Here is a 16147-nt window from a genome sequence, read left to right on the forward strand (position 1 = left end):
GGACTTTGGGGAAAAATTCAGAGAAGAGCAACCTCAGTTGACTAAAAGATACGAAGGCTGCAGGATTTGGCTTTGGCTGGTTTAGAGAAAAGAGGGATCAGCTGCATTCTAGTATTTGGGGGGGGGGGGCTACCACAAGGAAGAGGAGGGGGCCAAATTATTCTCCAAAGCACCAGAGGGCAGGACGAGAAATAATGGTTGGAAACTAACCAAAGAGAGAAGCAATTAAGGAGAAACTTCCTAACCGTGAGGACAATTAAGCAGTGGAACTCCTCGCCACCAGAAGTTGTAGGGATTTCTATCCCTGGGGTTTTTTTTTAAAGATGAGACTGGACTGAAATGGTATAGGGTCTCCTACTTGAGCAGGAAGCTGGACTAGAAGACCTCCAAGGTCCCTTCCAGCTCTAACACCCTCTCCCCAGATACCAGGCGGGAGGCTCCTTAGAAAAATTGAGAGTTGTTTTATATGCAGTGCCCTCCCATTGGCTCTGGGATGTGTTCTTTATAGCAATAGCAATAGCAATAGCAATAGCAGTAGACTTATATACCGCTTCATAGGGCTTTCAGCCCTCTCTAAGCGGTTTACAGAGAGTCAGCATATTGCCCCCAACAACAATCCGGGTCCTCATTTTACCCACCTCGGAAGGATGGAAGGCTGAGTCAACCCTGAGCCGGTGAGATTTGAACCGCTGAACTGCTGATCTAGCAGTAGCCTGCAGTGCTGCATTTAACCACTGCGCCACCTCGGTTCTTTCATTGGTTAGCCTCAGTGGGCCCTTCTGTGATAACGCACAGGCTCCATGGCTTTAGGGTTCACCGACAAAAGGGCGCCCGACTAAACCGCGGTGACAAAACCGCGAGTTCTAGACCGCGCCGACGAATGAGCGCTGAAGCGTGCCGACAACAGCGCGCCGACAGAAGCGCGCTCTAACCCTAACCCTAACCCTGACCCTGACCTTAACTTAAATCGCACTTCTGTTGGCGCACTGTTGTCGGCGCGCTGTTGTCGATGCGTTGATGACGTCGCAGTTTTAGCGCCGCGGTTTTGTCGTTGCGCTTTTGTCCTGCACGCATTTGTCGGGTCACGTGGCTTTAGATAGATTAGATGCAGCCTTTCGAAGCGTCCCACAGCATGGGGTCCTAGCAGGGTCTTGGCTAAGGCTCGGTTTCATATTCAGGGAGGTGGGTTTCCCACCTTGTAATGGCTTTCCAAGTTCCGAGTGTTCCAATCCGCCAACCTGACCCAGCCGTTATCAGGATTTCACCCTCCCGCTTCATGACTCCAGAGAACTAAAAGCATCATCAAAGGCGCCCCTAGTTGACTGAAAGCATTGCGCAGAGGGGCTCCCCGCTCCCATCAAATCCGTCTTCCCCTCCCAGGTTTGTGGCATGTGTGGTAACTTCAACAACCAGACTGCAGACGATTATCTGATGTCAGACGGACACTTGGCGGTTAACGACAGCCAGCTTGGGAACAGCTGGAAAGCTCCCGGGGATAGTGACGTGGGGTAAGTTGTCAGGGGAAGGTTGGGAAGGAAACTAAACTTCCATCAATACCCTAATTAATTCATAATTATCGAGTCAAGTTTTTAATACTAAACCAGTGATTTATTAGGTGGTCCATTAGGCAATATCTGTTCGCAGTCAAGCCTGTGCTTTGTTTGATTTACTTCTGAAATTTGCCCCTGTTCCTTCCCTCCCCTCAGTCTGTGTCATAAATCACATTACCATATAGATGCACCCTTCCCAAACCAGCTGCAGTAATCTGAGATCCGACTCCAGCCGACAGTACGCGTGGAATGCCCTCCCCCTCATTCTGTCCCCAGGACAACACGAAGAGTTGACACTAAGATTAAGATTAAGCTAATGTTTATTGTCATTTTCCCCCCTCTGTGGACACCCCAGAACACATTAAAATTGATGTTCTCTGGCCTGCTCTCAAGAGTGTACACATTCATAGCCCTCAGGTAGATATGCTGGATGTCAACTCCCAAGGTTGTCATAGTGAGAGAAGGGTGGGGGGGAGTGTGTTCCACGTGTACTGTCGGCTGAAGTTGGATCTCAGATTACTGCAGCCGGCTTCGGAGGGGTGCACCTCATTGGGAAATGTGATTTATGACACAGACTGAGGGGAGGGAAGGAACAGGAGTTCAGCTGTAACTCCAACAAAGCTTAGAGTTGACTGCGAAAAGATCATGCCTAGTGGTGCTCCTAATAAATGCCTGGTTTTGCATTGAAACTTGACTCGATACTCATGAATCAATTAGGGCATATTTAGGAAACCTTACAGACAGTCAGGCCTAAGCTTTGTTTGAGTTATAGCTGCCAAAAACCCGGTCATTTTCCGGGCCATTTTCAGGCTGATTTTTGGGCATTTTGGGGCCATTTCTTGGACCAAAAACAGCCTCAAAAATGGCCACAAAAACAGCCGGAAAACGGCATGAAAAAAGGCCCAAAGCCAGGCCTGCGTGCACCAACCAGACGGTCTTTGGGTTTCTGGTGCTGTGGCAGAGGTGCCTGTATGCCCATTCCAGTTTTGGCCCTCGGTACTGAGAAGGTTTGCCCTCCCTGCCCTCCGCCGTCCGTCGTCCCCTGTAATTCAACTCTAGGGAATCCAAGTCTTCCGAAAACGTCACAGCCTCCATTTCTCCCCCCCCACACACACACTTTCCTCCTTTCCAGCTGCCAGCCAGACAGCCGCCCGGATCTGAACCCCAGCTGCTCCGCCCAGGAACTGGAGCGCCTGAGCGCCTTGTGCCTGGAGATCATGGCGCCCAAGTACCAGGCCTGCCACGCCCTCATCAACCCCGAGCTCTTCTTCCACAACTGCCTGTACGACATGTGCCAATACCAGGGCCTCAGCTCCCTCCTCTGCGACAACCTCCAGGCCTACGTGGAGGCCTGCAAGAGCTACGGGGTGACCGGCATCTCCTGGAGGAACAGCACCTTCTGCCGTAAGCCCTCTGGGGGACAGCGGGCGGGGGCCCCGAGGGCCACACCCTCCCACGCAGGGGGTACACAGCGGTTGGGAGGATACAGCACAGGAAGGGCATCTTCTTCTCTTCCACAATTCCCAAGTAGCCTCACCGTTGTCACTTTACGGCCCTCCGGCACTGTTGCGGGTGGGTTTCTATCTACATTTTTCATACGGGAAGTCCTCGACTTATGACAGTTCCCTTAACGGCCATTCAAGCTATAACAGCGCTGGAACAAGGGACTTTCGGCCGTTTCTCACATGGCGGTTGCAGCCTCCCCCCTCGGCCCCTGATCCAAATTCAGAGGCTCGACAACCGGTTCCTGTTTATGACGTGGTGACGCGATTCCCTTTTGCGACCTTCTGACAAGCCGAGTCCAGGGGGGGAATCCAGATTCACTTAAAGACCACGCGATCAGTTTCACAAAGGCCACAATTCGCTTAACAATTTGTGGCAAGAAAAGTCGTAAGATGTGGCCAACTCTCTTAACACACGTTTCACTTAGCAACATACATTTTGTGGTCGCAACTCAAAGGCTATCTGTGCTCGTGTCGTAGTGGCTCTTCCGGGTGATCCTCGGTTTACAACTATTCATTTAGTGACCGTTTAAAGTTGCAATGGCACTGAAAAAAAGTTTTCCACACTTACGGCCATTGCAGCATTCCCTTGACCAACCGCTGGACGCTCGGCAGCTCTAGGGTAAAGTGGGGCTCAGTTGCGTCATAAATTGAGGACTACTTTGGTTGGTGCCGTTAGATCAGCGTAAAAGCCTCCCCCGACCAGCACAGGATTCACTAGAAAAACCTCCACTGTGGGGAGGGGAGGAATCGCTTCCTGTTTCCCAAAAGTGACGGTGGCTTCTCTCTCTTCCGGGCGCAGCTCTTCCCTGCCCTCCGCACAGCCACTTCTCCGAATGTGCCTCTCCCTGCCCGGCCACCTGCTCCAACCTCTATGCGCCTGCCAGCTGCCAGTACCCCGCACCCTGCGTGGAGGGCTGCACCTGCGACCGAGGCTACGTGCTCAGCGACCTCGCCTGCGTCCCGATGCGGGAGTGCGGGTGCCGGGACCCCCAGCAGGAATACCACAACGTAAGTGGGGAAGGGGGGGAGGGCTGTGCTGGGCCTCCTGTGGGTAGTGCCACTCTGAAGTCCCAGGGACCAGTCACCTTTCGACACACACGATTCGAGCCACCGCAAAAACTTCCTAGCTGCCGTCCTCCCAGGATCTTTGTGGGCCTGTCAAGTGGAGATCGCCTGGTGGTCTTCCATCCGGATACCCACGAGGCTGAGGCAACCCGGCCTTCCAAAATCAGCCGGCGGGTGGGGGCATCCAGCCAGTCAGGGAGATCCTGCAGCCCAGTGGTGGGTTTCGGACCCCAGTACGGTGGTCACTTCTCCCGGCTACTCCCGGTACGGCCATACCACCCGGAACCCACCACTGCTGGAGCCTCACCTGCTGCACTTCCTTTGCAGTCCGGGGACACCTGGGTGACGAGCGGCTGCCAGCAACGCTGCAAGTGCCTGAGCGGGCAAATTGAGTGCCAGACTTTCGGCTGCCCGACGGAGTCCCAGTGCACCACCAGCAATCAGGGCCTTCACTACTGCCGGCCCATCAGTGAGTCCGCAACTCCGCGTGGTGCCCAGGATTATGGAGTGAAGGCGGGTGGGGGGAGGTCTCCCTGTTCCTCTGCCACCTCCCCCCTCCGCGGTTTTGCAACCTCTTATTTTCTCCGCCAGGCTTCCACCAGTGCGTGATCTCGGGGGACCCCCACTACCGCACCTTCGACAACTTTGTCCACCACTTCCAAGGCCGGTCCACCTACACCTTGACCCGGACGATGGGGCGCGTCCCTGATGGGTTGGAACGCCTCTCGGTGGACGGCCGGAACCACCGCCGATCCATCTTCCACCGCTTCTCCTTCCTGCGCGAAGTCTACGTGGAGGTGCTGGGCTTCCGCGTCACTCTGATGCAGGGGCGCAAGATGGCGGTGAGCAGGCAGGAGATCTGCTGGAGGGAGGAGGCCCCTGGGGGCAAGTGGGGGTCTTCGTCGGACTGGGCTGGTCTCGGTTCTTGGGATCTTGGGTGGTCTCTGCTCCCCGATGTAGATGCCCCCACCCCAGGTCCACTCAGCATCTAGTCTTAGAAACCCATGGCTCTGACCATCCTCCTCCTCCTCCTCTTCTTTCTCCTCTTCCTTCTTTTCTCTGCTCCCCCTTTTCTTCTCCATGTGAACAGCCCGCCAGAGGCGTTGCTTTGAGGGTCCTTTCCCCTTCGCCCCCCAACTCCTGCCTCCAGCTGCCACCCCCCAGTGACGGCTACCCCCTTTCTTCCAGGTCAACGGCGTGAGGGTCACTCCTCCTTACTCCCCCACGGAGGGGCTCCAGATCACCCAGAGGGGCCGCAGGCTGATTGTGGAGACCAATTTCGGTTTCTCGGTCTCTTACGACGGCCAGAATTCTGCCGGTCAGTGTTGTCTGGGGGAGGGAAGGAAAAAAAGGGACGGGTGGGATAGGAGCGTCTCCCTTGCCAGCTGGACCTCGGCCTCTGTCCTTGGAGCACAGCTTCTGGCAAGGAACGCCCCCCCCCAAAGGGGGAACGTTGGGGGGGGCAGGGATGGTTCAAGAGCAGGGCTGGGTGTTTGTTGTGAAGGTCAGAAAGGGGGGGATCACTGCAACCGTCGTAAAGGCGAGTCAGTGGCCAAGCGACCACGGAGACGCTGCAACGGCCACTGAGTGCAGAAAGTGGTCATAAGTCTCTTTTTTTCACTGCCGTTGTATCTTGAAACGGTCACTAAGTGGATTGTTGTAGGGGTGAGGCTGGTGGGGGGGCTGGTCTGAGCGTCCCTCTTTCTCTCTGGGTCCCCAGAGATTGTCCTGCCCAGCACCTACAAGGAGCGGGTTGGCGGCCTCTGCGGGAATTACGACGGCCGTCGCAACAATGAGTACATCAAGCCAGACGGGACGCGGGCCCGGACGCTCAACGCATTTGGCAACAGCTGGCAGGTTTCAGTCAAGAGCAAGGAGCTGGACGGAGGCAGCTGGACCCTCGGCCGGGCCAGAGCCAGGTCAGCCGGGGGGGGGGCACGAGGGGTGGAAGAAAGGAAGGAAAAAGAGGGAGGGAGGGAGGGAGGCGCTGGGCCCCCAGGGGAATCAAGCAAGGATCAATCAATCAATCGATCAATTGAGGAAGGCAGGACAAGAAACAACGGAGGGAAAGAGAAAAGCAAGGGGGCTGGACTAGATGACCTCCAGGGTCTCCTCCAGCTTTATTTGGATGGATGGATGGATGGATGGATGGATGGATGGATGGATGGATGGATGGATGGATGGATTGAAGGCAGGACAAGAAGCAACAGATGGAAACGAATCAGGGAGAGAAGCAACTTGGAACTAAGGAGAAACTTCCTAGCAGGGAGAACTATTGACCAGGGGAACTCCTTGCCACTAGAAGTTGTAGGGACTTCATCCCGGGGGGGGCGGGGTTTCAAGAAGAGACTGGACAGACACCTTTGTACGTATCCCAGCGGTCTCCTCCTTGCGCGGGGGGTTAGACTAGAAGACCTCTAAGGTCCCTCCCAACTTGCTTGCTTGCTTGATCTTCCCCCCAGGGGGTTTAGTTGCTCCGGCGTGGCCTGCCGGCCCCAGGTGCGAATCCTGAGCGGCCCCCCTTTTGTCCCCGACAGGCGTCAGGAACCGGAAGAGGAAGAGCCCGAATCGGGGTTCGAGATGGACTGTACCCCAGACCAGCTGGCCTTCGTCAATGGGACCAGCGCCTGCGGGGCCTTGTCGGACCCCAGCGGCCCCTTCTCGGCCTGCCACGCCCTGGTGTCCCCTGGCCCTTTCCACGAGTGAGTGTGCGAGGCGGGGCGAGGCCAAAGGAGACCCCCCACACACACACACACATGGCTGTGTCTAACGGCTTCCCCCTCCGACTGGCAGGAGCTGCGTCTACGACCTGTGCGCCTTGTTTAACGACACGGAGCTGCTGTGCCAGGCCCTGGAGGCCTATGCCCAGCTGTGCCGGGAGCAGGAGGTGGACCTGGGGCCCTGGCGGGAGAAGATGGGCTGTTGTGAGTAGCCCTGGGCCAAGGGCCCGGCGTAAACGGAGGGAGCTTCTCCGGGGTGGGGGGGGAATCGTGCCATCTTCCCTGCTCTGCCCGCTGCCTCTCCAAACGAGCCAGTCCCCAAGGCCGGTGGTCCTTGATTTACGTCCACTCGTATGGACACCCCTCCGCCAGGGAGGTCTATGGGGACTTCAAACAGCCGCTCCCTGGTGGGAGTGTCAGTCTGACCCAGATTCAGTGTTCTGACGGTCACTCTGCAGCCACGCCAACGCAGGTCTGGCTCTGTTGCAATTTTTTTTGGGGGGGGGTGTGTTTGGTCAAAACCGTGCCCTTTAAAGAACCATGGGTTCGCTTAACGGCCTCAGTGATTCTCTTAGCGACCGCCACTGCAAAAGAGATCCTGAAATAGGGTCCCATCGCGCCGCAGATCCGTTTAATGACTGTCGTGAAGTGACGACTGTGATGGGCAGCTGCCATTGTGGTCGGAATTGGGGAGGGGGGGTTCCTGGATCCTGAATCAGCAGGGGGGTTTGCTGAACTGAATGCTTGGGGCACGAGACCCCCCCTTCCTTCTGGAGGCAAAAGCCCCTGAGTTGGCTCTCTTTCTCTCTCTCATACACACACTCTTTCTTTCTCTCTCTCTCTCTCTCTTTCTTTCTTTCTTTCCCTCTCTCCGGCCACAGCGGTGGAGTGCCCAGCCCACACCAGCTACCAGCCGTGCATGACCGCCTGCCCTACCAGCTGTGCCAACCTGGCTGCCCAGTCCAGCTGTGAGGCCCCATGCGTGGAGGGCTGTGCCAGCAACCCCGGCTACGTCCTCAGCGGGCTGGTCAGTGTGCCCTACGGCCAGTGCGGCTGCTCCAGCAATGGCCAGTATTACCAGGTGGGAGCCCCCTTCCTCCCCCCACTTCCTTCCTTCGCTCCCTCTTTCTCCTTCCTTCCTTCCTTCCTTCCTTCCTTCCTTCCTTCCTTCCTTCAACCTATCTCTTCCTTTTCTTTCTCCCCTTTCTTTTTCTCTCTCTCTCTGTTCCTTCCTTCCTCCACTATCTCCTCCTTTCTTCTTTCTTCTCTTTCACTCTCCCCCCGTCTCTGATGCCTGTTCCTCCCTCCCTCCCCCTTCTCTTTTCCTTCTTCTGTGCCTTCCTTCCTTCCCTTATTCCTTCCATCCATCCATCAACCTATCTCCTCCTTCCTTCCTTCCTTTTCTCTCTCTTTCACCCTTTCTCCCTCCCTCCCACTCTCTCTCCCCCACATCTCCCTCTGTTTCCCCCTCCCTTCCATTTGGGGCTGGGGAAAATGAGTGTTCTGAGTCCTTCTGGCACCTTCTCAAATTTCTCTTCCAACCGGGAGCCAATCTTGAGTCAGTCAATCAAAGATTTGGGGTAGAGATTGTTCCAGGCAGGGGTGAAATCCAGCAGGTTCTGAAGAACCGGTAGTGAAAATTTTGAGTAGTTCGGAGAACTGGCAAATGCTACCTCTGGCTGGCCTCGCCCCGATCTATTCTCTGCCTCCCGAGTCCCAGCTGATTGGGAGGAAATGGGGATTTTGTAGTATCCTTCCCCTGCCATGCCTACCAAGCCACACCCACCAAGCCACACCCACCAAGCCACACCAAGCCCACCAAGCCACGCCCAGAGAATTGGTAGTAAAGTAATGTGAATTTCACCACCGGTTCCAGGGGCTGCCCAACTGAACTCACCAAGGCACACGGGAAGCGGGTGAAGTGGGGAGGGGGCTTTCAGGAGGCCCTGCCAGACTTGACCCACTGAGCAGGGTGGCTGGCCTGGGGGACCCAGAGAAAGAGCGGGGACGGGAGGGCGGCCGAGCGGTGGGTGATGGTGTTGTCGGCCGCCGTGCCCTTTGGCGAGGAGAGGACGCCTGGTGGTGGGCAGAGGATTTCCCGCCGTGGCACTGAGCCCCCTTCTCCCCAGATCAACGAGACCTTCGTGACGGAGGACTGCTCCCAGCGCTGCACCTGCCGGGCCACGGACCGCCTGGAGTGCTCCCCAGTCGGCTGCGGCCCTGGGGAGATCTGCGCCGTCTCTGACTTCGTCCGCGGCTGCTTCCGAGGTGAGCAGGCCAGGGAGGGGAGCCCACGCGGGTTTCCTGCACTGCGTCACTGTGGATGGTTCCTCGCCTCTCACCACGGTGGGTGCGCCCCCCATTTGAGCCACATCTCTCCCGTCCCTTCCTCCGCAGACAACGCCTGTGTCAGCAACCCCTGTCAGAACGAGGGAAAGTGCCAGGTCACCCCGGAGGGCTTCAAGTGCGCCTGTGTCGACGGCTACATCGGACCTCTCTGCGAGGACTCCCCGTTTGAGAGTTCGACCCCAGCGCCCCCCAAAACCACCACGCCCAGCACCACCCGGACCCTGCCAGATGTCAGCCAGACGACAGGTAGGCAGACCCCCCACTCTTCTCCCACCCACCCCCCAGGCTGGGGCCCTCTGGCCCTTCACTCCCTCCCCTGCTCCCTTCTTTGCTCTTCCCACAGGGAGCCCCCCGGGACCCGACTTGCTGACCATCCTGCTGAGCGTCTTCATCCCACTGGCCGTCATCCTCCTCCTGACCCTGATCATCCTCTGCGTCTGTCGGCACCGGAACCAGTAAGGAAGGGGCCCCAATCTGGGTTGAGCGTTGGCCCCCCACCACCACCCCAGCGATAGTTTTTTTGGGGGGGAAGGATAATGAGAACGGTGATGACATAAAGCCAGGATGTGCGTGAGACTGGGGGGCAAGAGAAATGTTTTACCAGGAAAGGAGAATATGGGTAGCTCAGGGTTGAATGGGAGGAGCCTCCTGGGCACCACGAAGCAGAGCCGGGGCTCAGCTGGCGCAGCCTTTGTGGCCGAGGGAGGCCTCCCAGGTGGGCTTCAGACCCCCGTGGCCCCCAGACTCACTGGGCCTCCGTGTCTTTTCAGCGGGTACCAGATGAAGCTGGAGGAAGACCACGTCTCCATCATCTCCACCACAGGTGAGCCCCTGCGCCATCTGGGCACCCGGCAGCTGGCACCCACCGGCACCCACCGGGGCTGCTCTGACTGGTGCGCCCTTCTCTCTTTCAGGCTCCCCTGGCTTGTGAGGCCCCGACCCACCAGAAGAGCCTCCCCCTCGTCCATCCACCCCCCTCGGGCTGCCCAGGCTCTCCCCCACCCCGATCTCCAGAGCCGGCTGAATTGGGAGGAGAATGTGTGGACCTCCACCCCGACTCCACCCAGATCAACGGGCACTCACCAGATTGCTGGCCGTGGCATCCAGGCCCCCCCAGGGTTTGCTGGTCGGTCCCTGACGGGGGCCTCATCTCTGTACACACAGACAGGAGGGGAAGGATCTCTGCAGAAAGTGCCTGGGAGGGAGGGGAAGGAAGGGAGGGAGGAAAGAAAAGAGGAAGGGAGGGAGGGAGGGAGGAGATCTTTCCCAGACCCCCTCTCGTCCACATTCCATGGGGAGCACAGCAAAGTGGACCCCCTCTTTCCTGAAGGACCCTCAGTGAGGTTCAAAGGCCCCCAAGACCCCCAACAGGGCTGAAGGCCGGCTCGTGCTGCAGGCAGCCAGGTGTGGGGGGGGAGGGGGGGGAGAGAGCCAGGCCAGAGTCCCCCCTGGGGGGGGAGCACAGAGTTGGGGGACACGAAGGCCGATTCAAATCCCAGATTTAATTCCCGGCACAACCTGAACCCACCTCCAGGGGGAGCCCTAAGACCAAAAGCCACCAGCCATCCAGAAACACACCTGTAAAGCAGGTGGGATGGAATGGGCAGCTCTAGCGTCCCCCCACCACCACCACCCGAAATGCCCAGCATGCTCTTTGGGCCCAGGGCAGGAGGGCATTTGCTGGGAGGAGCGAGGGGCCCCTGGCCTGCCACCCTGGTGCCCAGATCTACCCACCAACCGGCAGAGAACGGGCAGCCTTCCCCGAGGAGCCGGCTCCGGACTGCCCCTCCATGTCCCCCTCCCCAGGGAGCCCGCTTGGATTGGCTGCACCGTTTCCCCCCCAGAGAGGGGGGCTCCCTTGGCCATCCAGATGTGCATCCCCCTCCTCTCCAGCCAGACCTTCTCTCCCGGGACTTCCAGGGAAGTGGGGGAGGGTCTCCTCCACCAGCCCCACCAGCAGCTGGGCAGAAAAAATCCTTGGCACCTTCCCAGAAGCTCCTGGAGACACCTGAGAGATTCCCCTGGGTGGCAACCTGGTTCCCAGGGGTCCTGACTGCGTTTAAATCAGGGTTTGTCAGCCGTGACGATGGGGACCCAGGATGGGGGTGGGGTGAGGTTGAGAAACTCTCACCCCACAGCAGCATTGGGGGTGTGGGCCGGTTTGCAGAGCCCCTCCCTCCCAGATACGCTCCGATTGCCCCCCATGCCAGGGGCACACAGATACACTTTGTGTTGATTATTTTTTAAAGGGAGGCCGGCCTCGCACACACATCTGCTGCGCTCGTATCTTCACCACCAAGATACACAACTGTGCAAAGCTTTTAATTAGCTACACATTGTTCTGTTGTGTTTTTGTTCCATTCCTCAATCACAAATTGTTGTGCTGAACTATTTCTCTGCAAAGGCTGGTCAAGGAGTCTTAATAAAGATAATGCCTGAAAAATGTCTCAGCAGTCCAGACAAGTGATTTCCCCCTTTTACGGGCCTGGGGAGTCAAACCCGGCTGGAATCTTAGCGGTGGGGGGTTGGGGGCACTCTGGAGCCTGGGGAAAAAGATGCCAGAAGGGTTATGTGGGCCTGGTGTCATTCATCATGTTCGGGACTCGTTTGTCAATGAGGGCCGGTTTCCAAAAGGCTGGCAGGCGGGAGGTATCGTCCCGCCTGTTCATGCTGTTCGTGATGAATGAGACCAGGCCCCCCACACCCACAATAGCCACACAGAATATCACCACCAAACACCCACAAAGAAAACAGACGAAAACACAAACTGATGAGGAGCCACGACCCAGAACCAGAAGCCAGACTGCCAAAACACAATTAGTCTCTTTAACCCCCCCCTACCCTCACATGAAACACAACAACCCCCCAAACAATCAGAACAGAACACACCTCCACCAAATAAGGACACACCTCCACCCAATCAAGACACAGCCAAGCCCCCACCCAATCAGTTCAAACCCCCTCTGGCAGTTAAAAGGAAGAAACAGCCGAGATCTCACACTACTCCTGGAAACACCAAGCCTGAAGTAGCCTGAAGCAGCCTGAAGATGACGAAGGAGACTTCGTCGAAACGTCGCCAAGACAGCTCCAATTCTACGCGGGAGAAAACCCGAACAACTAGAGACCTACATACCAACACCCGCGAAAACCTCAGAAAACATATATTGTGTGTATGTATGTATGTATGTATGTGTGTGTGTGTGTGTGTGTGTGTATATTAGATTTTTACAACCCCTGGTAAGCCCCTTGGCCTAATGGCTAAGATCTTTGCCTAGTGTGCCTAGTATGCCATATAGCCCAGGTTCTAATCCCAGTAAGGGTATGGCTAGCTAATGAGAGCTAAATAGCTTGAAATAGATCTATACTAGTCTCCCTTTATTTATTTATCAGCACAAATATATATATATATATATATATATATATATATATATATATATATATATATATATATATATATATATATATATATATATATATATATATATAATCAGCACAAATTAAAAAAACACAAATATAACAAAGGCAACAGTAAAAATATTGGGTTTCTGTCTGGATGGTCTCTTGTGACGAGCCGAAGGACAGATGATGGAAGCAGTTAGCTTCCTCCCATAATTGGGGCTTACCAGGGGTTGTAAAAAAATCTAATAGATACCTTTCACCCTGGCTTCGCTGATAACGGATAAGAGCCTGTGGCCTAATGGCTAAGAAGTTTGCCTAGGATGTAATATAGCCCAGGTTCAAATCCCAGTAAGGGTATGGCTAGCTGATGAGAGCTAAATAGCTTGAAATAGATCTATACTAGTCTCCCTTTATTTATTTATCAGCACAAATAAACACACACACACACACACACACACACACACACACACATATATAGACACAAACAAAGGCAAAAACGAAAAGAGTTGGAAGAGGAAATCAAAAGAAAAATTTGAAGGGTTTGGAAATAGATAGATATTTAGATAAAGAGATAAGGCCCCTCGCTAGAGAAAAGTACAGGAAAAGCTGAATCAACAAATAACTTCTGGGGAAATCCTGCAGGTAATCAATCAATTAAGATTAGGAACAATGTAAACTGCTTAAGTTTGTGTAATGGTAAGAAGCTGAGTTCAATGCAGAGATTTTAGACTGTGTTTGATAAAAAGCTATACCGGGTACGGGCTCTGGGAAGTCGGGAGGGGGGAAGGGAGGGGGGTCCTAGGGGGGAGGGGGGGGAAATATAGTTTGCGCCAGTTTTTAAAACAACAGGATTGCACTTGTATCCTGTTGCTTTTTTAATTTTATTTTAGTATATAAATAAGAAGCTGAATATATCGATGGATAGTAGAAATACCCCGAAGGGAGGAGCAGAGGGAAAGAAGAGGGAGGGGCAGAGAGGGAGGGAGAGAGGAATGGGAGGAGGGGGAGATGGAAGGGAGGGGGAGAAGGAGCGTTAGAGGGGGAGGGGAAGGAGGAGAGGGGAAGGTTGGAGGAGGGGAAGAAAGGAAAGTTGGAGGGGGGAGAAAGAAAGGGTGGATGGAGGGTTGAAGGGCTCCATTGGTTTGGTCTTTGGGGGGGATACGAGGAGGGCTGGGTCTATTGCTCAATGTTAGACGGCCTCAACCAGGCACAGTAGACACGTGACTGTATGAAGTGAAAGTGAAAGTGACAGAAAAGAGTTGAAAGACGAGATGGATGACCCGGGGACTCGCTCTGAACACGGAAGCTCCATCGGAAAGCCGGGCGGGGGGCGCAGGGAGCCCTTCCCCCCCAGGAAGTCTGCTGCCGGGGGGGGAGGGTGGCCCTGCGCCATCCTCTGATCGCCCCCTCCTCCCTCCCCCCCTCTCCCCCAGCCAGACCCGCGCCCCCTCCCCGGGCCATGCCCACCGAGAGCTCCCCGCTTCCGAGGTGAGCAGACCAAGGAGGGGAGCCCGCGCGGGTTTCCTGCACTCCAACACTGCGGATGGTTCCTCGCCTCTCGCCACGGTGGGCGCGACCCCCCCCCATTTGAGCCACCTCTCTCCCGTCCCTTCCTCCGCAGACAACGCCTGTGTCAGCAACCCCTGGCAGAACGAGGGGAAGTGCCAGGTCACCCCGGAGGGCTTCAAGTCCGCCTGTGTCGAGGGCTACATCGGACCCCTCTGCGAGGACTCCCCGTTTGAGAGTTCGACCCAGCGCCCCCCAAAACCACCACGCCCAGCACCACCACCCGGACCCTGCCAGATGTCAGCCAGACGACAGGTAGGCAGGCCCCCCCGCTCTTCTCCCCCCCACCCCCCAGGCTGGGGCCTTCTGGCCCTTCACTCCCTCCCCCCGCCCGCCCTCTTTCCGCCCCAGACCGGCCTTGCCTCGGGCATCGTGAGAGAGGCGCCCGCAGGGCATGGGAGGAGCCTCCTGGGCACCACGAAGCAGAGCCGGGGCTCAGGTGGCGCAGGCTTTGTGGCCGAGGGAGGCATCCCAGGTGGGCTTCAGACCCCCTTGGCCCCCAGACTCACTGGGCCTCCGTGTCTTTTCAGCGGGTACCAGATGAAGCTGGAGGAAGACCACGTCTCCATCATCTCCACCACAGGTGAGCCCCTGCGCCATCTGGGCACCCGGCAGCTGGCACCCACCGGCACCCACCGGGGCTGCTCTGACTGGTGCGCCCTTCTCTCTTTCAGGCTTCCCTGGCTTGTGAGGCCCCACCCACCAGAAGAGCCTCCCCCTTGTCCATCCCCTCCCACCTCGGGCAGCCCAGGCTCTCCCCCACCCTGATCTCCAGAGCCGGCTGAATTGGGAGACGAGTGAGGGGACCTCCTCCCCGACTCCACCCAGATCAACGGGCACTCCCCAAGTTGCTGGCCGGGGCATCCAAGTCCCCCCAGGGTCTGCTTTATTATCTTAATAAAGATAATGCCTACAAAATGTCTCAGCAGTCCAGACAAGTGATTTCCCCCTTTCACGGGCCTGGGGAGTCGGACCCGGCTGGAATCTTAGCGGTGGGGCACTCTGAAACATGGGCAAAAAGATGCCAGAAGGGCATAGAAAGGGCGCCATGCAGAGATCATAGTGTCTGTCAATGTTGGCATGTTTAAGATGGGTGGACTTCAACTCCCAGAATTCCCCAATCAACATGCTTTAAGATGGGTGGACTTCAACTCCCAGAATTCCCCAGCCGGCATGCTTTAAGATGGGTGGACTTCAACTCCCAGAATTCCCCAATCAACATGCTTTAAGATGGGTGGACATGCTGCCATGGTTCTCGGCTGTCCGTCCAGAGGCCTCCTCTGCCAGCTGCCTCTGCTCCACGTCCCACAGGGCACAGCCTCCGGGCGAGTGGGAGGGAATGGAGCCCTGCCTGATGGGGGAGGTAGTACCTGGGAATTCCAGGCGTGGAAAGCCCCCCCCCCTCAAACGTCAAAGGGTTTTATCGCACGGTTTGTTTTCCCTGATTAGCCTCCGCTGGGTTATCAGCTGGTTGTTTGCAAAAGACGGCACTTCAATGGGGCCATTATGGCCGGAGATTAAGAAAGCCGATGCCCCCCCCCCTCTCTGCCCCACCAGGTGTGGGACTCTGGCTGTGCCATGGCTGTGCCCAGATCACACCAACCCTGTGATGTGGGGGGAAGGGAGTTCCCAGGGGGGGGGCAGCAGATGCCCCTGGTGCCCAGCCCAGCTGGAGGGCCCTTCTTGAAGAGTGCCAAGTTTGGATTAAGCTTCGAATTCGAGATGGGCACCCCCAAATTCACCTCCCCTCCAGGCTCTGGGGGAAGGAGCCCAGCCAGGCGTCCCTCCCTCCAAGCACTGAGGCCGGGGGCACTGAGGCCGGGGGGCCCCAAAGGGAGCCCCTTCCCCATGGCTGGGAATCCCCCTGTGCAGGGACCTCTAGTTCCGCCTTAGCCATGAAAGGCAGCTGGGTGGACCTCGGGCCAATCACCAGGAGACGGCGAGTTCTAGTCCTGCCTTGGGCACGAAAGCTGGCCAGTCCCTCTCTCTTCGC

General features: G+C 56.6%; 1 protein-coding gene and 1 long non-coding RNA gene across 2 annotated transcripts in view; both read left to right on the forward strand.

The window, feature by feature from the left end:
- Positions 1-10221, forward strand: part of ZAN (zonadhesin) — a 38498-nt gene extending 28277 nt beyond the window's left edge. The window contains 16 exon segments of the mRNA XM_087715041.1: positions 1381-1508; positions 2683-2954; positions 3855-4063; positions 4448-4589; positions 4712-4962; positions 5309-5438; positions 5841-6039; positions 6658-6822; positions 6914-7048; positions 7722-7851; positions 7853-7921; positions 8970-9108; positions 9238-9435; positions 9533-9644; positions 9960-10012; positions 10104-10221. Of these exon segments, the coding sequence (XP_087571167.1) occupies positions 1381-1508; positions 2683-2954; positions 3855-4063; positions 4448-4589; positions 4712-4962; positions 5309-5438; positions 5841-6039; positions 6658-6822; positions 6914-7048; positions 7722-7851; positions 7853-7921; positions 8970-9108; positions 9238-9435; positions 9533-9644; positions 9960-10012; positions 10104-10120 (2349 nt within the window). The 3' untranslated portion in view covers positions 10121-10221.
- A 3989-nt stretch (positions 10222-14210) lies between these two features.
- Positions 14211-15292, forward strand: LOC148046942 (uncharacterized). Its single transcript, XR_015696518.1, has 3 exons — positions 14211-14409; positions 14685-14737; positions 14829-15292. It is a non-coding gene; the product is annotated as an uncharacterized LOC148046942 (long non-coding RNA).
- Positions 15293-16147: the final 855 nt, after the last annotated feature.

Source organism: Thamnophis sirtalis, unplaced genomic scaffold (assembly GCF_051295495.1).
Source record: "Thamnophis sirtalis isolate CommonGarterSnake01/CBP01778 unplaced genomic scaffold, rThaSir2_p1.2 scaffold_4, whole genome shotgun sequence".
Taxonomy (NCBI): domain Eukaryota; kingdom Metazoa; phylum Chordata; class Lepidosauria; order Squamata; family Natricidae; genus Thamnophis; species Thamnophis sirtalis.